The 22377-nt window shown below is 40.8% G+C and overlaps 3 protein-coding genes across 5 annotated transcripts in view; 2 read left to right on the top strand and 1 right to left on the bottom strand.

Moving 5' to 3' along the window:
• The window catches only part of LOC108658056 (endoplasmic reticulum GDP-fucose transporter), a 178213-nt gene that overhangs the window by 102175 nt on the left and 53661 nt on the right, over nucleotides 1–22377 (top strand). The window lies entirely within an intron of this gene.
• Nucleotides 1–22377, bottom strand: part of hwt (SH2 domain-containing adapter heavyweight) — a 76100-nt gene that overhangs the window by 31542 nt on the left and 22181 nt on the right. The gene's annotated exons all lie outside the window — the stretch shown is intronic.
• Cpr11B (Cuticular protein 11B) lies at nucleotides 18208–19883 on the top strand. The gene is made up of 3 exons (XM_018108998.3): nucleotides 18208–18510; nucleotides 19357–19557; nucleotides 19636–19883. The coding sequence occupies exons 1-3, from the start codon at nucleotides 18260–18262 to the stop codon at nucleotides 19757–19759; spliced, it is 576 nt and encodes a 191-aa protein (XP_017964487.1). The 5' UTR covers nucleotides 18208–18259; the 3' UTR covers nucleotides 19760–19883.

Here is a 22377-nt window from a genome sequence, read left to right as displayed (position 1 = left end):
TAAGGTCTTTATATACGTTCGCTTCAGTCCATCACAAAGTCTAGTATTTCGGATTAATCCGTTCTTCAGCTCAGAAAATAAATCGATAGATATTGATTTTTTAAAGGTATTTTTAGACCTTAAGCTTCTTGGAGCGCGAGCTATTACATTGATGAGTACAGACAGGAGCGCTATAAGCTTAAGGAAGCATTGATACATTGATGCAAAAATAATAGGTATATGAAAGCAATTAACTTCTATGCCAATCCAGGGTATCTGCACTTCTATCAGGCATTCACACTGCGTAGCTGTTGCCAACTTTTCACGTTTGCATTAATAATGTGTTTTGGCTTCCCGTTGTATTTAAATGCTAATTGACATTTGCCACAAAATGAGATGAAAATAAAATCAAAGAAATAATGCCACGTCAATTACCAGAAGCACATCAATTAGACGAAGAATATCTTGGGCAAAACGGTTGACACACAGAAGAAGCTTTAATGAGGGTCTTTACATGATAATTAGCATACGCTCAACTGCCTGTCAAATGGGCTCACTGCCTAAGCTCATGCTAAACTAACTGTCAAACATTTATCATGGCATTTAGCTATCTATTGTAATGGACATTCAATTTAACTGTCAAATTTAACACCCGCTTTAACTAGCCAGCCGTTCATACATATCATAATAAATTGAATCCATGTTGTGGCAACTGCAATACAACAAAGTTGTCATTGGGGAAATCAAAGTAGACCGCCCCATGCCCCATCCCAAACTGAACCCGTTGAATGAGCCAAAAGAAATGAGCTTCAAAGTTTGCACTTGAGTTGAGAGAGCGATGAGAAATGAGGGTAGGGGTAGGGGGGGTTACGGACTGCGACTTCAAGGCCAATCGAAACGGAGCTGAGCTCAAGACAAAAAGCTCTGAGAGCAAGTGGAGTTCATATAGATTGTTTACTGTTGTTGTTGTTGTTGCCGTTGTTGACGCTGTTGTTGTTGTAGCGTAAACATGTTGTTTACAACTTTGGCACTTGACACATGACAACGCCAGCAGGAAATAAGCGAGAGCGTTGAAGTTGCAGAGCCTTAACGACTGCATGATACTCCTTCAATAATACAAAAGTTGTGATAGATGTATCTGCAATAGATCTAACGAAGAGTAGAGCGACTGGGACCGATACCTGATTCCGAGACTAGAAATCATCGAGGTCTGTGCAAGCTACAGTTGGAGAAGTATAGGGAAAACGTTAGTTTAAGGAAGTATATATGTACATATATTTAAATATACATATACTCGTATAGATATATAAAGAATTACATAGTTATTCGCAATTTACTGTGATTACCAAAGAAAAACCACTATAGAAGGAGTCTATATCTATCTATCATATCTATCTATCTATCTTTCATATATATATGGAAAGTATACGAAAGAGCTCTACTTAAATGCCAATATGCTTCATTTTCATAGCGTGTTCGAGTATAAGAAGAAGAAGAAGAGCAGCAGCTAGAGGTCTCGTCTCTTAAGAGGCAAGCACTCATACAGCAACAATCCCCGGAGAATTCACAGTGAAACCCAAGAAAGCTCGAATGAGAGCACAACAGAGCTAAGAAGCGAGAGAGAGAGAAGAGAGAGAGAGCGAGCTAGAGAGTGTAAGATAACAGATAGTATAGCATAGCGCTCAGCCATCTAAACTATATACATTTTTTTGTTTCGCTGACTTGCGAACTTTTTCATTTTAGCGTGAAAATTTGTAAACATCAGCGAAAAATACGGAAACTTTCACAACAGTGAGGTTATGTTCGACTCGTGAATGAGGTTAGCAGGAGTTGGGATCTAGCCGCCGCTCGGGGGGGTTGAGGCGAAAGGGCAACAACAGCAGCCGGAAATAAAGGGTGAATATTTAATAGAGCGCACACAGGTGAGCAGTAAAGCAAACAGCTAAAACCCCAAACACGATTCGACTTTTCTCTCCCCCCTCTTCTCTTCTCTTCTGTTCTCCTTTTTTTTCATTTGCTAAATGACAAATTGTGTTGGGCAGTGTTTGGTGTGGGGTGGGTAGGTGGGGCAGGGGCAGGGGCAGGGGTGGAGTTGCGAGTTAACACTTGTTGTAACACGTGTATGCAACAATTCGCGTTTGTTCTCGTTGTTGTTGTTGTTGTTGTTGTTGCTGTTGTTGCTCACATATGAATAAAGTTCAACGGGTTTGCGACCTTTCAACGCAATTTACATGAAGTTTTCACCTGGGAGCGTCATCGATAAAGAGCAAAGTTTTTGGGTAAGGCATCGCCGGTGGGTGGTGGTGGTGGGAGTGGGAGTGGACTGTAAATAACTGGACATGGGGTTAGCAATCGAGCGAGTATTGCATGAGGTAACTCTGGCATGAGGTAACTCTAGCAATTTATGCTAAATAATCGAAAACTTGACATAGATTTATGTACTAAGAGCGTTCGTTGGGGTATATACGACACAGAGATACCCTGCTGCTAACATGGGAATAACTTGCATAACTTTCGCTGGTCCTAGACGTTCCTCATTCAGAATTCCGACCGTAATAATGCCATCGGTATGTGGGCCAACAGCAATCGCAGTGGAGTCAGGCAATAGAAATCGATTAAATAGTTGAAATTGTAAATGGGATATGTATTAATAGAGTGGGAGAAAGAGTGAGAGCGGGGGCGGGGGCGGGGGCGAGAGCCAAGCTGTGCATGACAAGTGAAGAGGGAAAACAATTTAGAAATTCAATAAACGTTTTGCCAGCTGAAGCCAAGGGAAAACATATTCACTTGGCTTGCTACCATTCGAAACGCATCGCTCCTGCCCCACTCACTGGCATTAGTTAGCCACAGCACTACCAAGCAGTGTTGCACAGTTGCCAAAAGTTTCGCTTTTAATTTGTCTTGCCAATGGAGCAGGAGCCGGACGGCTGTCAGCGAAAATCCGTTTAGCTAATGAACGTAATGAATGGACGCAGTTCATTTCCATTTGCATGCGGATTGCGACATATTCAAGGGCCGCCATAGAGAGAAAGAGAAAGAGTGAGAGATGGAGAGAGGGAGATTTCATTCCAGGCGAACGGACTTTGGTAATGGCAGGCGATAAGCGGGCTCCTTAAGTGCATTTATCAACACTGACGCGACGACGACGTCTGAGATTTGCAACAGCTGCAACAAAAGCGAAAGGCAATCGGATGGAAGAAGAGGCAAATAGATTATATATGTATAACAAAAAAAAAAAAAGGTTTTTGAGCGGCTTTGCACCCGAAGGCGCTTAGAAAAACTTATGAGACAATGGTACCCCGGCACGCACACTGGTTCGAGTGTATGGCAACAAATGAATGCAAAATTTCAAAGTTTTCAGAGCAAACTTTTTACAAAACAAAGCAATTTATGAAGTGTTGCCAAACTAAGTAACGCTGGTATTCTGGAGACTATACAGAACAGCTTGCGTTGGTTCTTGAGTTGCGATAACAGAATAATCGATAACAAAACAGTTATATATTGATATTGTATACATATAGAAATACCCATCTATAGCTATCTCACAAAACATTTCCATCGTGCCACTGTGCAACAGTTTGCTCGAGGGGTAACGCAATACAGGAGTAGCAGGACCAACAGGACCAACAGGATGACATCCATTAATCATTAGCGCAAAAATGCGGCTGTCTCTGTGAGGGCAAGGCAAAGTCCAAGTCGAGGGCAAAGGCGAAAGCGAAGCAACCACCAGATGACAACAGCAACAAGAGCATTATCAACACTGCCCAGTGTTGGGCAGCGGCAAATTATGGCTGCTCGGCTTCTGATTGTGATTTTGCCTTCTTCGTTTTCTCTTTCTTTTCTTTTTTTTTTTTTTTTTTTGTAGTTGTCGCATTTTGCGCACACAGCATGACGCTCGAACAATGCCCATTGTGAGGGCCTAAATGTTTTTTATCTCATTTCGCAGACGTCTGCCGGAAAAATGGCTGAAGAGCTCCGCCCCACACCAGCTCCATCTACCTCTGCGTCCATTTCTCACATTTGTGGGGCCCACCCACGTCGATAAACGTGCAAGAGCTACTGAAAAATTGGAGAAAATCACTTCATGACTTTCGACTCGACACACGGCACACGTTACACATACGACACGACACGACTTGGCGAGGCACGGCACACGCCTTATTTTCTCTGCTCCTTCCATCATAATTTATTATTCATGTTTTCCTTTTTCTCTCTCTCTCTCTCACTCTCTTTCTGTTTTAGGTGGGAACTTTACCTTTATGTGAAGGTGACTTGGGTAATATATGTATACAATATTTTCATAATATGATCTGAGTTAGGAGCAACTTTGATCAAGCTTTGATAATGCTCTTCATTAACTTCCTGACAGTCCTTGCTCAGCTACAATATCTAAGCTAGAATATAGCATTTGCTTTGCTATGGTACGTACATATATAAAACAAATTTGATAATAATATATTATAATTATAATATAGATTATATACAGAATTCACACTACTTAGATCCATTTGTACATCAGCTATAATACTATTTGAATGACAAATATGCCATTCACTATTTAGACATCAAGGGAAATCTATTATCATATATATATATCGAAATACTTTCTGTACTAGTACAGGGACATACATATATCTCCATTATCTCTAAAAGTAATGTAGTCATCCTGTTTAGCTCCCTCACCATCCAACTCACATGTCTGCTGAAGCGTATTCAATCTTTGCCTATTTATTATATTTTCCGTTCTTTTCTATTCCCGTTTTTTCTGTTTATTTTCTTTAGTCCTTTCTTTGCTGTACAAGATTTTCTTTCATCATTTTTTTGCTGTTATTTTACAGGCGTGTGTGTAATTTTTCACTCTTGAGAGGCTTTTGGCAAGTGCTTATATAATTTGACAGTGCTGGCAATAAGTCTGCGACCCTCCCTCCACATCTCGACGACTGCTACCTTTTTTATTCTTTCTCTCTCTCTCTCTCTCTCTCGCTCTTTTGACTTGGCCAATTGTAGCGACATTAAATAAGCTGCAAATTGATGGCCAGCCATTTGTTAATATTACGTTTACACACACACACACACACAAACACACACGCAGAGCCAACAGAGAGCTGGCCCTTTGATTACATTTTGGAATTAGTTGTCAACTCGATTCGGCTTGCGGGCGGCAACTGGCACGCCCCCTTTTTGGCAGTGCACTTGATACACGTACTTATTAACTTGTATCTAGGCACTGGCACGCCCCTTCTGCCCGCCCTCGAACGCCCATTGCCCACGGCCCATCCCCATGAGCGCACGCCCTTTGGCCAAAAGTTTCGTTTGACTTTTTACGCTTTGTTTTGGCTGCTTTATTTTCCTCTAGTAATTTCCTGTTTTTTTTTTTGTAAACTTTTCATTTGCATTTTCCACCAGTTTTTCCCACAAAAGCAGCAAAAGCTTTTTGAAGCGCACTTCATTAAAAAAAAGAAGGCTTAAAACTTGTGGCCAACAAATCGAAACGAAAAAAAAAGAAAAGAAAATTTCCACACAAATGCAAATTTTTGAGCCTCGGAAAATGCTGCCAATGAAGCAAATTAAATGAAAAAAAAAAAAAGAAAATATAAAAATATAATGCTAAAATATTAAAATTGGACTGTTTAACAGATAGAGCTAGAGAGGGACAGAGAGCCATAGAGCTGAAAACTTTGTATTTAAATGAGAAGGAAAAGGAAAACACAAATGAAAATTAAAATGGAAATGGAAACGGATCTACAATTTAGCATCAAGCTCTGCAGTTTGCAACTTAGTTTTATTTATCTTTCGGGTCAAGAAATGAGCAAAACTAATAATGATTGTAAATTTATAGGGGAGTGAGTGCAGGGCTTATGATAGGTCCAGAAATAGAATTGCCAAATACTAGGTACGAAACGTTCTCAATAATGCGATTGCATTAATTTACGCATTTTATGGGAATCTAACTGTGATAAATCTTTGAGAGCCCCTATGTATAAAATATGAAGTGTGACCATATGATAATGGGTATAAGGATATTTAATAAAAATTATTTATAATGATCTTGTTCCTGCTCTCCTTTTCTCTCTCTCTCTCTCCCCCTCTCTCTCTCTCTCTCTCTCTCTCTCTCTCTCTCTCTCTCTCTCTCTCTCTCTCTCTAACTCGAACTCCATCTTTCTCCCTCTTCCTTTCCATTTATACCTCACCCTTTCTCCATGCACTGTTGCACTTCCTTCTTTAATATCTCTACTTTATGTATCTCACTTCTGTTTTTTATTTCCCTTTTTCCCTAAATACTCTCTTCTCTCTCTTCATAAATCTTTCTCCTTACATCACTTCTTCTGTCAGTCTCAATTTTTATCTCTTTTACTATGCTTTTTCCATATCTATATTTCCTCCTCGCTCGCATTTTCTCGCATATTCTCCCTTTCTTACTCGCTCTCTGACTGTATCTCTCCTTCTCCTCTCTCTCTCTCTCTCTCTCTCACTCTTTTTCTCCTCTGATATGATCGCTTAATCCTAGATAGTATAAGTCCTATTTTAAAATATCAGTCGCGGTAAGCAAGATTCTGCTTCCAATAAATATATAATATGCTATTATTAGATCAGTAAGAAATGTTAACATATCTATATGAACTACCTCTGTACATATAAAAATAGATGTTTATCTCTTTAGTTTCCTCTCCATTTCTGGTTCATTCACATTAATTTAGCAAATATTATTGCTAATCATGTTGTACCACCTATTGGATATTGGTCTCTCGTTGGCAGCCCCGATAAGTATGCTATGAAATAGTTAATCCATTGGACATTATACATACATACTTTGATTAGCTAACTCTAGATGTAGCCTACGAAATTGTCAATCCCATTTATATATATATTAAACAAGATTTAATTAGCTGCCAATGAGCGTTTTCCGCCTATTTGGCTATGGAAGAGGCCCAAACTAACCTTCGATAACTTGGCCAAAACGTTAAAAGCCTGTTTTACGTTTATATATAAGTATACATATATGTATTTACAGGTGCGGCCTATTTGACCAGCCAGGTGGGCGACAGTGGCCGGGGATCGCCCAAAATTAATGAACAAAATGGCCAACTATATATTAGCCGCGCTCCAATTTATGCAATAGCAAAAACAAAAACAAAATAAAGCACATTAACTATGGCAGGCGACTAAATGTAAGGACAATTTATTTAATTAAATGCGCAAAAAACTAACACCAGTAAAACAACAAAAACAAATAACAGAAAACCGAAAACAGAAAACAGAAAAAACCAAAGCAAAAAGGCGGGCCGTGCAAGTATGCGCGCCATCTCGCTCGCACTGCTGACACGGCATGGCAAGGCGAAACGATGAGTCATGAAGGTCATGACGAAAGCAAGCAAGCAGGCAGGCAGGCAGGCAGGCAAGCCAGCGCGCAGCTGGCGGCGACGTTAGCAGCGCGACAGCGCCAAAAGTCGCTGAGCAAAACGAGCCGCTTTGATTAGTTCCAGCAGAAGCAAGAACAATAATAACAACAACAACAACAACAGCGGCAGCAATTCCTGTTGTTTTTGTTGGTATTGTGACAGGTTGACGACGCGCCTGCCAGACAGTTTGGCAGCAAGCACTCTCCCAAAATGGAGAGCGTAAAAGAGAGAGTGCAAGAGCAGAGAGCAGAACAGAGCCGCTATGAAAAATCAATTTCGCAATGTTACGACGTCGCTGTTGACGTTGACAGCAGAGCAGCGGCCGTCGCTGCTCTCAGCACTTCGTTTGTTTATTTGTGTGTGTGTGTGTGTGCATGTGAGTGTGTGCGCGTGTTTGTTTTTATAGCTACTTTTGCGCCTTAATATTCGCACATTAGTCACACACACGCGCACACACAATCACACTTATAGTTTGTTTATAAACCAATTGCACAATTATATGAAATGCTTATTCATTAAATGATTAGCGCTCGTAGCAGCTAGCTTTTTGTCATGCAAACTCACCTCTTCTGGTATTGTTCTTTAGCCCACTTTCCATTTGATATGTGTATGTGTGTGTGTGTGTGGGTGTGTGGGTGTGCGGTTCTCTGTTATGTTGCCAACAAAACAAAAACAAACTACACTGCAAAATTTGATATATGTATGTTTGCAGATTTCAATACTCTACACTCGCACAACAAAAAATACAAAAATAAACGTGTGACAACAACAACGACAGTAACTGTAAATACAACAGTTATAGTTTCTGTTTTCTTTCTTATTCTTGTAACTTTCCAGTTTCTCACTATTTGAAATTAGTTTATTTTTGCGCGCGTTATGCTTTCGGTTGATATTTCACTAGCATCCGTTATCTCTGCTCACTGTGTTCTGTGCTTTTGTTGCTGTTTACTGTTACTGTTATTATTGCTTTGGCCGTCGTGTTGTCGTTTTTCTCTTTCAATGGCCGGCGACGACTTCGACGACGACAACGACGCGCGCTTTGCGTTGGCGTTGCGTACACTGCAAAGGCTGCTGCTGAACTGAGCTATGAGCCTCGCACGCGGTTGCCAAGTTAGCTCAGCAGCAGCAGCAGCAGTCGCAGTCGCAGCAGCAGCAGTGACAGCTCCCAGCTGCAGGCTCCTTGGCTGAGCCGCTCTCACCAATCGCAACCCCCATAGCAGCGCGGCACGTGCGACGACCACACGGCACCCACAACTACAACAACAACACGAGCAAGAGCAAGAGAGCTGAAGCAGCAGCAACAGCAACCCTGCCTGATGACAATGCGGCGTTGCCGGCCTGACTTTGGCGCCTGCGCACAGTGGCAGCGCCAACGTCAACGTCACAGCCGCATACACTCGCCGCTAGCAGTTATGTAACGGCAAATCAAACGAACCGCTGAAGGAAGAACTCAAAAGAGAAGCTAAACTGAATTTGTAAGCGGAGCTTTGCGATGTTAACATATCATATAACGCTAAGTTTTGTAAATAATATAAATATATGTACATAGTATATATTTTTTATAAATATTTCGATTTACACACTGCACGCAGTAATGTGTGAGAACTGTTTTAGACTCATGTACGTTAACATTGCACGCGCACTGTGCACGATTCAAAACAAAGAGAGCGCAGCTCACGCTGCGTAAGCGTGCAAGCCAGTGGAGAGAGCAAGCGAGTGAGAGAGAGCAAGAGCAAGCAGAGCACGCGGCTGAGGCACTTCGGCTGTTGGACTCCTGGCACTTGTGTAATATTGGCAATTAACTAACGCACAAAATGGGGTTGATTTTTGAATGGAGGCGAATGCGAATGCGACTTTCACAACGATAATGATGAGGAGAATGGGAATGGGAATGGGAATGGGAATGGGAATGGGAATGGAAATGTGAATGTGCATGTGAATGAGTATGAGAATGAGCAGTCGAATGTGCTGGCGTATGATGCTGATGACTCCCGATGAGTACGGATGCTCACCCGTTCGGTTATTTGTTTGCCGGCTCTGCGGTTTGGCTACCCACTATCAAATTGGGTGATGGAGTTTGATCACGTCTTATAGATAAAGTTTATATGAAGAGCTGAGTTGCTGTTGTACGTTTCTTGATCTAGCTGCGATATATGTTTATCGATCAATTTCGATGACTTTACTGGGATTATCATATCTGATGCACTCGAGCAAATTGAAAATGTGAATGCAATCTTATAGACTGCTGAAGCTCTTGAGGAGTTATTTGCACTCCTTGTTTATTGACATGCATTTCATATCGAAAATATCGATTAATTATTTAACAGTTTTTTTCTTGGAGTAAACCAAAAGATTGAATGTTTTAAATAGGCATTTGGTCAATGTAGACGCTTAACGAGATATTTTTCTTTGCGCTGTGTAGCCACAGATGATATATCGATAACTATCGATTTAGTGCAAAAACTTCTCTTGATGTTTGTGACTAAGAAATCCTAAATATATATACCCGTATTATAGATCGCACTAACATTTCAACTAGATTTACCTGCGAACGTACCTAAAATCGATTACTATCGATGAACTATAGAATCTTAGCTCTATATATTATCAATATATATCACATAAGCAATCAGATTGTGCTGCAATTGAGCACACCCCCTTTTTACAGGGTAGCTTCTAGTCAAGTGTGCGCTGGCCTGACATTCTTGTGGCATAGATCTTCCGGCTTTTGGCCAAATACATTTTGGCTAAGCGAAATGCTTTTTGCCATTAATTGCGAATCACAGAGGCTAGCTCATTTTTTTTTGTTTTTATGGTCAATTGGTTTTTTGGACCAACAGATGGACTAGGGCTACATGGGTCTGTCTGCATGCGCATGTAGAATTGTCGCAGACAATTTGATAACTCAATTATGCGGCCAGTTCTTAATCAAGAAACCCCTCCCCCCTCCTACCCTTCCCACCACCCAGCGCCAACGCCCCGGCTACGTGTGTCAATTAGCAGCTGGATAAAAGTTATAAGCAAGTTGTAAAAAAGTAGAGAAGATGGAAGAACTGGAAGCTCTCGTGCAGTTCGCTTCAGGTGAGTGCTGGCTGTACATTTCAATTATTTTTAGCATGCTCCAATTTCGTACTGACCGTAGCCCAATAAATCATTTGATTTGTACACTTGCTCCAAATAGCAGGGGGTGAGTGACGGGAGGGGGCGGTGGGGGGTCTGGGTTGCCTGCGTGGGTGTGTGTGGGGGGGTGGAGTGGGGTTGCACGTGATGTGCGTGCCTTCCGGTGCTAAATCAAGGCAAGCGTTTTCAAATTGTCTTACCTAGCGTCGCAGCACAGATGCTTTCGCCCCCTCGGGTGTACCCCAACCAGCCAACCCCTCCTGCCCCTTAAGCCACTGCGGAAGCAACTGTAGTTAATATTTATGGCGATTTAATCTTCTCACTTGAGCGCTGCTAGCTGCTCAGTTAAGTTTGATAGACACACACATAAACACCGAACTCTGTCCAGCATCTGAGTGTAGTACCAGCTGACCCTTTTCATACCCTAAGTCTATCAGATACGGTCAAGCAGGGTATATACATTGTCAGGCAGCACAACTGCCAAAAAGTATGTATACCATTGATCAGTAGTAAGACTGGCTCTAGACTTATCCGATCTTTGATCACTCTCCACTATCCGATAATCCATCTGCTCATTCAGCTTTACCTCCATTCATCTATACCGCCATTCCGTATATCCGTCCATATACCACCTATTCCTCCTCTCTTCCTTTGTCTAAATCATTCTCGAGGTCAACGAGATTGATAGACTTGACAATATATATATATATGTATGTAGACTAGCCTACGTCACTTCCCTAAGTGAGCCTCATTTCAAATCAACAATAAGTTCTTCCCTTAAGTTACCTAAAATCCAATATTTAAGATCTCGAATTACTCAATCTCTCGATTTCAAAATCGAGTACGAGTCCTGACATCCTGTTCAGCCCTTTGAGCGCTCAACAGGGTATTCCCTAGTCAAGCACTTCCGACTTCTACGATTCCAGTTTGTATTTTTTCTACATTTGCTCTGCTTCTTCTTGCTTTCGCTAACCCTCTGAGCTTTGGAGTTTGTTTTGCGTGTCCATTTAATTTCCGACTGGAATTGCTTAATCAAACATAGCGCTGACTCTTCCATGCTGCCTTAATGAGTAGTTCAGCTAGCCCCACGACTGCGACCCTACACCAAGGGGTAAGACCAGTGAGAGCAAAGGTTTGTGATATCTGAGCATACGTGTGGATGGGGCGGGGCGCTTAAGCCTACCCCCGCCAATAGCAGAGCAAACAAAAAGTGCATTAGCAACAAATTGTTATTGTTGCCTTAGAGAGCCGGACGGCCACGGCGTTGGGGAATTACTCGTTGAATGTGGCCAAGAGATAAGCGATCTGACAGCCTCAGAAACACAGGCACCCACAAAACAGACAGCGATGATGCGAAGGAATAGCAACAACAATGCAAAAGCTGTAAATCAGATTTGTTTGTCATATAAAGAGCTAAGCAAAACTTGAAAGAACAACGGAGCCAAAACGCTAGATGGACAAGAAGTACGCTTATCTAACAGCAAAAGAAGAAAAGTTATGCAATGGGACTCTCCGGACTGTCTAATATACGTTCTAGTTGAATTCAAATATCGATAAATATCGATACATCATATCAGCCGTCATTAACTTGAGTAAGATCCCATTCTCAACAAAATTTCGAACGGACTCATGTGCGACATAAGTTACTCTGACTCCACTCTAGCCTGGCCTTAATTTGCATTCGAACCCAATTGATTTAGTTGCCAAGAAACGCATCAGAGAGATAAGCTCTTAAGCTGCTTCCTGCAAATGTAATGGAAACTGAAGATTCTCTCTGATTGAGTTTGAGTAACAATCTCAATGACTTTGCCATATGCGAATGCAAATAAATGTATTGGAATAAGTTTCTCTCTCGGCTATAAGTACTTGCATGGTCGTAATCCTCAAATGCTCCTCCCACTCTTATCTCTCTCTCTCTCCCTCTCACTGTCTCATTTAAATGAATGGGCCATAACAATTTGACAAGCAAGCTGGGGGTTGGAGGTCACTGTAAATGGCCGAAGTATGAGGGAAAAGTTCCGGGCGAGCTTAGGCGAAAAGCACGCAACGATTTTTCTTTGGCCTTCTCCTGTTCAGTCTTTCATTTTTCTTGTTCCTTTTCAATTAAACAAATAGCTGAATTTGACATTTTTGACTCGATGTGGCAGCGGCATAAAGTTCAAAGGGAAATCATAAGAGGAAATAACGAGCGCAGGACGCGCGATAACAGACTTCGCTGACAAGAACAACTTTCCAGTACCAGCTCTCGGCCCCGCCGCCACCGCCGCTCCCGCCTCTCTCGGCGCTTCTCACAGCACGCGCTTATCGACTTGAATGTTTTTCTTTATATACTTCTATCGAGCGGAAGCGGGTTGAACAGATGCTGTTGCTAACATTTACCTAACCTCCACTTCACTTCAGCTCGCGTTGCCCCTATATCATTCTAGATTTCAGCTTGTTCCTCTTCTATTTTTCCTTTTTCTTATCAGTGCATTGGCATCGACAATAACAGCTGCAGCGTCCTTCTGGCTAGGCAAATGTTTGTGCCTCGCCCTCGACCTCACGCTCAGCCTCTGCCTTCACCCCCGCTTAAAGCGATTACATACATTTTATGGGCACAAACATTTCTACAATTTCTGTCGAAGCAACTCATGATTCAATTAGCCACAGACCAATGCGTTGAGCCCGGGGCGTGGCTCCAGCACTTGCAATCGCAAAATGAAACCAAAACAGAACAATTTAATAACAACTCAAGTACTGCGACTAGCAATTACCTGCGGCAGGGAATATACGACAGATAAGAGTGAAGTTTTTGACTCTGAAAAGGAAGTATAAGCTATCAAGACTTTTGATATAGCTCTGCGTCCAATTTCAAAAGTTTAGCTCAACCAGTTTCCGAGTTCACCTAGACAGTTAGATCAGTTAATCTCAAGATATAACGAGTTTTGATATATCGAATCGATTAAAACTACTTTTTGACAACGACAACTATGCAACTCGTAGTTCGTATACCCCACTGGCTCATTTACAGGGTATATTAACCAAGTGCTGAGCCAACCGAGCTCGTTAAGCAACTGCAGCTTCCAGTTTAACTCTCACCTAATCCGATTTCAGGCAATTTTCACAAGCTTAAACAACTTGGTTAACTCGGAGCAAAAAAAGTGAAAATTGAATAACAGTGTCTTACCTCGGACAGTGTTGTAAAATGTCACAATTAATGAAGTTGAGCAGCTTTGGAGTTCTTAAACGGCTTAGCCAACTTTCAGTTGGGTTTATTAAGAGTTTTTCTTTTTTCTCTTTTCAATTTCCACTACTGCTGAGATTCGCTTGAATCGAATTTCAGATATCCAACTTAAGTACGCTTCATAAATATTACTAATTGCCTGAAGCTCTAATCCGAAATGTTACACAATTGGATTTCAGGTGGATTCTGAGAGTTTTTGCCATAGTCGACAGTCAATGCCAAAAGTATGTGTACTGCAACAGCTGCCAGCTGCCAGCTGTCAGTGTCAAATTCATTGCGAATTACAAGTTCATTTGCGGCTGGCATTACATCCGCTAGAGCAGAAAGTGGGAGAAAAAAAACCCAAAACTTTGTCTGCATAAATTATGAAAAGTATCTCAAATAGAGAGAGAGAGCGAGCGAGAGAGAGAGCGCGATAGACGCAGCTTAGCTTAGCTCGTAATGAAACTTAATGATGGCCCATTAGGCCATCAGGTAGCAGCTAGTATCTGTCCATCTAACTGTACAATATGCATTTCCAGCGGCCAGCCAAGCGCGAAGTTCAAATGCAACGAGCGCAAAGGCGCGGAGGCGTGGCAAAGGGCACATATGCAGGCAGAAGCTGCCAGATATCTGATAGATAGCGGTTCTACATAAGATATGCGGCATGCAAGTTTTGATAAGGTTGAAAACAGGTAAAATTGAGATGCAGCTGGGATCAGATGGAACATTTTTATACAGTAAAAGCTTGTAGATGGAATCTGCAGATGATGATAAAACCTGAATATATGATATACAGAAGCTACAGTTTCTATATATGTACGTATATACTAAATATAGAGATAATGATAAAATCTGAATATATGATGTACAGAAGCTACAGTTTCAATATATGTACGTATATACTTTATATAGAGAGTTATACTCTGTACAACTTTTCTATACGATTGTCGCATATTTCATAAAATAATCGTATCGATGATATTTAGAGTTTTAAGAAAATATCAATATGATATTTAATATGCATCTTTAAAAATATCAATATATCAATATTTTTCGATATTTTTTTACACTTTTTTCGTAGAGTAAATTTACAATCGGATCAAATTTACGATATATAAAATTGATATTATTATACATATTTATATTAGTAATAATATTTATATATTTACATAATCATGTTCTCAGTTTATGTTGAATGTTTTATATATATAGAGTGCTACCGACCCCATCGGGTGGGTGTTACTATTGATATTATATCCTGTACTTTGGGTCGGTGTTACTATTGATATTCTATCCTGTACTTTGTTTAGGTTTTTTTTTAAAACTTTAATTTGACTCTCGTTTTTGTCAATAGCTTTAAGAAATAAATAAATAAATATCATAGTATACCACAATAATATTAACACATTTGAGTTTCTCATATCTCTTGCCAAATTCCTGAGAGTTATTGAAAAATTGGTATAGGTATTTATTATACTATATATATATATAAAGTTAAATATCAAATTAGATGTATATAAATCCTATTGTTTTCGACTTATGACAAAGCAAAAGCTAGAACTACTATAGTTAAAATGAGCAGTGAGCACAGAGTTATAAATAGATGCATATAAATACAAGTACATACATATATAGTTAACTATTTAGCTAGAGTATGAAAATAAAGTTGTTTTTTAATGATGCTCAAAAGCGAATCATTAGACGAAGATTTGAAAACAAAGTGAAGAAGAAGATGTAGAAGAAGAAGTAGGAGAAGAAGAAGAGAGCAACAAAAGCGCGGCACGCGCTCTCTAAAGATCAACGTTTAGGCGCCGCAAAGACATTCACCGAAACTCTTTACGATACGGACTGAATGAATGAACGAATGATCATAATAATGATGACGCTCGTGTTAATGATGGCGATAATTACGATAGTGCTGATGATAATGACGTTGGCAATTTATAATTGTAGCTGCGTACCAGCTCAACGGCCAGTTGAGTTTTCACGCTTTTATTTGATTAGTCGTTCATCAATATTAATTATGTATATAATTAATTAATGAAGTTTTCGCTTTATCGCTTATCGACAGCTGTTTTTAATAACAACAACAGCAACGAAACTGTTGTTGTCATTATTTTAATAATTGCGGATATGCGCACATTATTCTCGAACCATTCCCATTGTTTGGCACGGCAAAGCGAAGCGACTGTACGAACAGAACCAACACCGGGCGCATCGCCATTGCTATTTTTAGACACCGAGCCCATTACAAAGCTAAGCGTAGACCGGGGTATATTAGCTTTGACTTGAAATGGCATATGGGTGAAGAGATTTAAAAGGGTATTCATTGAAGAAGTAGAAATAGATCATAGCTTAGACTCTACATCGACTCTACCTAAGTAACTCAACTATAATATACTCCTCTCATGGTCTAGCTACTATCCAAGAATCACTTCAAACTCCTATTAGATACCACTACAAACAATGCCAATGAATTTCTCCATTTCCAGCCACCTCTCCCCTCACTTTGTCCAGGGAATCTGGCAGTAGTGCTCAACCCACGGTCGCAGTTGTACTTACTTCTTTTATTTCTGGCACTGCTCACAGTGCTATTTATATTTCCAGATCTGTTTGTTGTTTTGGGGAAAATCCGAAGCGTTCTGAACCTGTCTCGTCATGCCAAAACAATCAAAGTGCGAGAAGTGCTTGAGGTAGCAAATTCTTTACAATGAGCGACATTTGGCGGGGTATACCCCAAGCAATTGAAAGCAATTGCAAGTAAAGCGGTTTCATATTCCCATTATATATCAATTTTATTTATAAAGCGTATTAGGAAGGCGTCTGGATGGGGGAATTAAGCTTTATTGAATATGAAACAAATATGAGAATCGCTCAAGTGGGTTATGTTCGACTAACAGAAGCAATTTCCATGCATATATTCACACAAAGATATATATCTCGTATCTCGTATCTCGTATCTCCCATCTGCTACTGCTTATCTCCTTTCTCCTAATTCATATCTTCTACCATCCATCTCAAATCTCTTATATCCCATCTCCTATCTGCTATCTTTCATCTCCTAGATATATAAGATGCATGAGCTATAAGAGATAGAAGATATGCCACCTCCTATCCTCTTATAAAAGATAAGAGATAGGAGATATGAAATATAAGATATGAGATGTGAGATTTCAGATATGAGGTATGGGCTATGAAATATGAGATATATGAGATGTATGAGATATATAATATGCATGAGCTATAAGAGATAGAAGATATGCCACCTCCTATCTCACATCTCATATCTCATATTTCATATCTCCTATCTCTTATCTTTTATATCACATCTCATACCTCGTATCTCATATTTCATATCTCATATCTTGTGTCTCATATCTCATATCCCATATCTGAAATCTCATACCTCGTATCTCATATCTGAAATCTCATATCTCTTATCTCCTATCTCCCATCTCTTATCTCTTATTTCATATCTCATATCTGAAATCTCATATCTCTAGTCTCCTATCTCCCATCTCTTATCTCCTATATCCCATCTCCCATTTTCAGCTCATCATCCTGATCAAGCAAATACTTTAATCAATATACCCTATTTACATAAATTCCTATCCACATTTTCAATGAAATGCGTTTACGACTTTTACGAACTAGAAAACGAAAAGCAAGTGGAATGAGAATGTTTAAACGTTTCAGAAGTGTTGAGGCTACTGTTTACGGATTTATTGATGATGTAGCTTAAGATTATAATTGTTGTTGTTGTTGTTGTTGATCGCCTCTAGTTGTTTTTGCGCTCGGGATTTTGGCCCTCAGGTGAGGGCACTTCATAGCGCGAGGCGAGCCGGAACTTCAAAAAAAAAAAAAAAAACCAAAGCGGCAGCTAGTATGTGTGTGAGTGTGTGTATGCTTTGGCTAATGATGGTGGCACATGAGTTATAATTAGTGAAGCCCACCCCGAATAAGAAGAAGAAGCAAACAAAATACTTGATACTAGACGCCCACACCCAAAGCTGGGTGAAGCCAAGAGCCTTAGCTTAAGCTAAACATTAATTAAAAGTGGAAGATGACGAAGAAGAAGAAGAAGATGGGAGAGGAGGGGGAGATGAGAAAAAAACAATGAAAATCCAAAATTTTTGCAATAGCCAAAAAAAAAAAGCCAACGAATTGCAAAGTGTTTTTGGTGCATGTAGCAAACGCCTCGACAGCGTTTGGGCTAATTGAAAGACAGCAACAACAGCAAAAGCGACTCGAATCTTTATAGAATGAAGTTGAAGCTGAAGACGACGACGACGACGAAGAAGAAGAGATGAAGAAGCAAGAAACAATTAAAATTTTTTTGAACTTGTGCTAGAGTATAAAAGACGCAGCGCCGCTGCTAAGCCCCAAACAGTCGGCGCTAAAGCGTTTCCACAGCAACAGCTGACGATACAGTTACATCCACAGTGTTACAGCGACAGCTACAGCTACAGCTACAGTTCAAGTGACAGTTACAGCTACCAGAGATCTGCATATCGCTTCATTTTGGTTTTTTTTTTATTGTGAACTATTGTGCGACATGTTGCATCCATTGATCCTGCTGGCGTGCGCCATTGTTGGCAGCGCTGTGGCTGGCCGTCCGGCTCAGCGCTATTTGCCGTCGAACCAGTACCTGGCACCGCATCCGAATCAATTGCACTACCATGGCGTTAGTGGGCATGGTCGTGGCGCAGGCGGCCGAGGTGGAGCTGGAGCCGGTGCTCGCCAGGCTCAGATACCGATTGTGCGCAGTGACTACCAGAGCGACACGAGTGGCAATTATAACTTTGGGTAAATGCACCGCCCGTTCCACCTTATTCATAGTTAATCATCATCTCTTACACTTCATCAAGAATTCCCCTGATTTCTATACAACTCTAAAGTGATTTTGGCTTTAATAACTGTTCCCATTAGTGTGAACAGCTATTCAATCTGATTTCAGTTCTACTGCAATTTTCCGTCAACTGTTCCCATTAATCAAACTGTTCCCATTAGTGTGAACAGTTGAGCAAGTGTCGCTAGTCAATCTGATTTCAGTTCTACTGCAATTTTCCGCCAAGTGTTCCCATTAATCAAACTGTTCCCAGTCTTACCAAACTGTTCCCATTTTTACCAAACTGTTCCCAATCAATTTCCAACTGCTTTCAGCTAATTACTCTTAAAATATACCACCCCAATCACTTAGATCATTTAGATCTGCTTCTAAGATCCATTCACAACTGTTCCCACTTCAATGTTTCTCCCTGGCATAGGAATTTTATATAATAATCAACACTGATGTCCATCAATTTCAAGTTTAAAGTTCTTCCCTGTCTTACTTTTACAACTGTTCCCAGTTTTCAACCATGTTCTCAGCTAAATATCCGTATATATGTATTTACAGCTACTCTTCCCACTTCTTGAGCGATTCGAAATAAACAAACCCATTATATTCCATTGCAGGCTTAAATCGAAATACTAATTGCTCCCATTTGAAGCATAAATCTTTCTTGTTTTACTAATTAAACTCTATTTAAAGCAAATTGCCATAAGCTGCGACTAAGCCAAAAGTTTATAAATAGTCGACGGAGAGTGAAATAATTATGAATTGCCAATTAATCAAACTCTCGTCTCGTCTCGGTTCGTCTTGGCTTTCAGCTTCGATACGGGCAATGGCATCCACCGCGATGAGACGGGCGAATTCAAAGGTGGCTGGCCCCATGGATCCCTCGGAGTGCGTGGCTCCTACTCCTATACGGGAGATGATGGGCAACAGTACACCGTTAACTACAAAGCGGACAAGAATGGCTTCCAGGCTGAGGGCGCTCACCTGCCCACCTCGCCCTCACTGTCCAACGAGTAAGTCGACAGCTAAAGGATTAATCCCCTGCTGCCCTCTGACCCTCACTCAATTTGATTTCCCTTCCTTCCTGACAGCCATCGCAGCGGCAATTCGGCTGGCGGCTATCATGGCGGTGCCTATCGTGGCTCCGCTTCCAGCGTCCTGCCCCCATCGTCCCGCTATCTCCCTCCAGGCTATCGCCAGCGCAGACAGTACTAGAGAATGGGAATGGACCCAGCGATCTTCGGGCACTCAGCACAATTTAGTTCACAATTTTTTTTTTTTTACGTACGCTAATAAACATTTAGAATTTTGATAACAAAAATAGATTTGTCTATTCTCTGTATAGTTTATTTGTATATCTTTCTAGTACTGAAGGTCTTGTTTGTGTATCCAAATTGAAATTCGCAAAGAAATTCGAGAGTTGAATAAACTGGGAGTTGGCTCAAGTTCCTAGAAGCAGCGTTTGTAGAAGTAGCTAGAAGGCTGTAGTCTATCCCGAAACTCCCAATATTATCCTAAAAGTTAATCAATGAGAGTTGAGTATAAACTCCACTACTATCAATACGCTTATATATATATGTATATATAATCACATTCTATTTAAATCATATTTCCCTATATTTCTTATCAATCCGTTCATGAATGAAATAATTTCCCACTATTATGGGACGTATTATTCGATTTAAATACCTCAGCTCTTTTATTGACCAGTTAAGTAATTGCCCATATTTAACTGTATTTCTCAGTATTTACCAGTATTTTACGTATGCCTAGTCCGTTATTATTTTAAATAATTTCACTTCCACATATTTCTAAACCATTTCCCGCTATTTCAACTCAAGGACCAAATTCAATTTAATTGAACCTTTTTTTAACTCTTACAAATCGCCAACAGCTACTTAATTGTTCAGGCAAGAATTTCCCATTATTTATGTTGTCTTGTCTCGTGCTTGCTTAAACTTTGCTGTTAGCTGCAAAAAAAAAGAAGCCAAACACGTTGTCTGGCCACGCCCCTTTGCTGTTGCACAGTTCTGGCAAAGTTCCAAAAGCCGTGCTAAAGTAAAGCTGATTAATATGCAGTTAAGTAGCCTCCCCTCCCAAAAAAAAGAACAAATACTATATATGTATATAGTATATCCATGTATATCTATGTATATATCCCTCACTCGATCGTTCAACTCGAGCGAAATCAAAACAAGCTAAAAAGTTGCCGCACTTAGCTCACTTTTTTCTCGCTTTGGCAACTTTTTGGAGGGCATTAATCATATCAGGCAACCCCATATATAACGCATATAAACGGAGAAGCGCAGAAACGAGTTTCAGATGTTGCCGACAAGTGCATAGAACTAGAGCAAAGCGGCCGAGTTGATAGACTAGCAGTCACCCTGTAGACGATGTAGTCCGACTCGACTTACAGTTACCCAGTGTAAAGTCGAGGAGCCTTAGCCTGATCCGGTGCGAAGTATAGTCGCCCTCCAGTAGCTTAATTGCTCGACTTACAGATACCCTGCATATGCTGCAATCTTCGTGTAGTAGCTGAGCTGTAGCTTAGTTGATCGACTGGCAGTTATCCTGTATGAGATATACACACACTCTAGTAACTGTTGGCCTAACTGATCGACTTATCGCTACCCTGTAGGCAACCCAGTAGCTGAGTTTTAGCCTAACTGATCGACCTACAGCTACCCTGGATAAGCCATAGCCACCCTCTAGTAACTGAATCATTGATCGACTGGCAGTTATCCTGTATAAAATATATACACTGAGCTTAAGCCCAACTGATCGACTGGCAATTACCCTGTAGCAGCTATTTTCAAAGTATTCCTTGACTAACACCCTCTATATATCTTTCCCTATCTTTGTTACTCTATAGATACTCCGAGTTCCTTCAGCCTAGACCCAAGAATCTCGCATTCTTTTGCCTAGGCAAAATCCTTTTTTTTTTTATGCATTTCCATAGCTACCAAAAAAAATGAAACATAAAAAGTAAAATGAGAGATTGTCAAGTTTCTTTCTGTATGCTTCTTCTTCTTCTTCAACTTCTTCTTTTTGATTTTCTTCATTGTTTTTCTTTTTGTTGTCTGTGAAAAGTTTTTTCGTCATAGATTTCTCTTAAGCTTTTTCCTAAGCATCGAGCTGTCACACCCCCACCACACGGCCCGCCCACACACTCTTTTCCATTTAGTATTCCCATTTCGTTTATGTTAAACGACGGACGCATTAATTAAAATTACATAGAACCGCTCGAGGGGTTTCCATTGAGACTTGCGCCATGGCAGCACGGCAGGAAGGACGGAAGGATGAACTGAAGGGGGGCTGGGCGCTCTGAAACTCTCACTGAATATTCTGTTCGGTTCGGTTCGGTACGGGGTTTTTTTTTTTTTGGGACTTCTTTCATAAATTAAAAGAGCGCTTATGAATTTTATGAATTATATTTTGCCATTTGGCCATGCAGACATTAACTGCCCCGCCCAGCGCCACAGCCCCTGTCCACAAGGGGGCGGCGCTGCTTATTGAAAATTTCATTGGACGCCTCCTACAGCAGTTCCTCTGCTGCTTCTACCTCAGCGCCTTCGCCATGTTCGGCACTGCAATCATTTGCATGCATGTTCAACTACATGGGTTACACATGTACTCAAGCCGGTGCCCCTACCGCACCGGCCCAACGCCCCAACGCGCCTGCATGCTCCATTTTGGCATTGCACTCACTTAATTTTATGCCAAAACAATGACACGCCATAAATTTAAACGGATTTGCGTTGCGCCTCGGGCCAAACGCGTTTACCAACCCCCAGCAAAGTGGAGTGGGTGCTCTGCTCGTGAGTGTGCTGCAG

The sequence above is a fragment of the Drosophila navojoa genome, chromosome X, assembly GCF_054131105.1.
Source record: "Drosophila navojoa isolate 15081-1374.11 chromosome X, UAZ_NAV_1.0, whole genome shotgun sequence".
Taxonomy (NCBI): Eukaryota; Metazoa; Arthropoda; class Insecta; order Diptera; family Drosophilidae; genus Drosophila; species Drosophila navojoa.
This window is presented reverse-complemented; position numbering and strand designations above follow the sequence as displayed.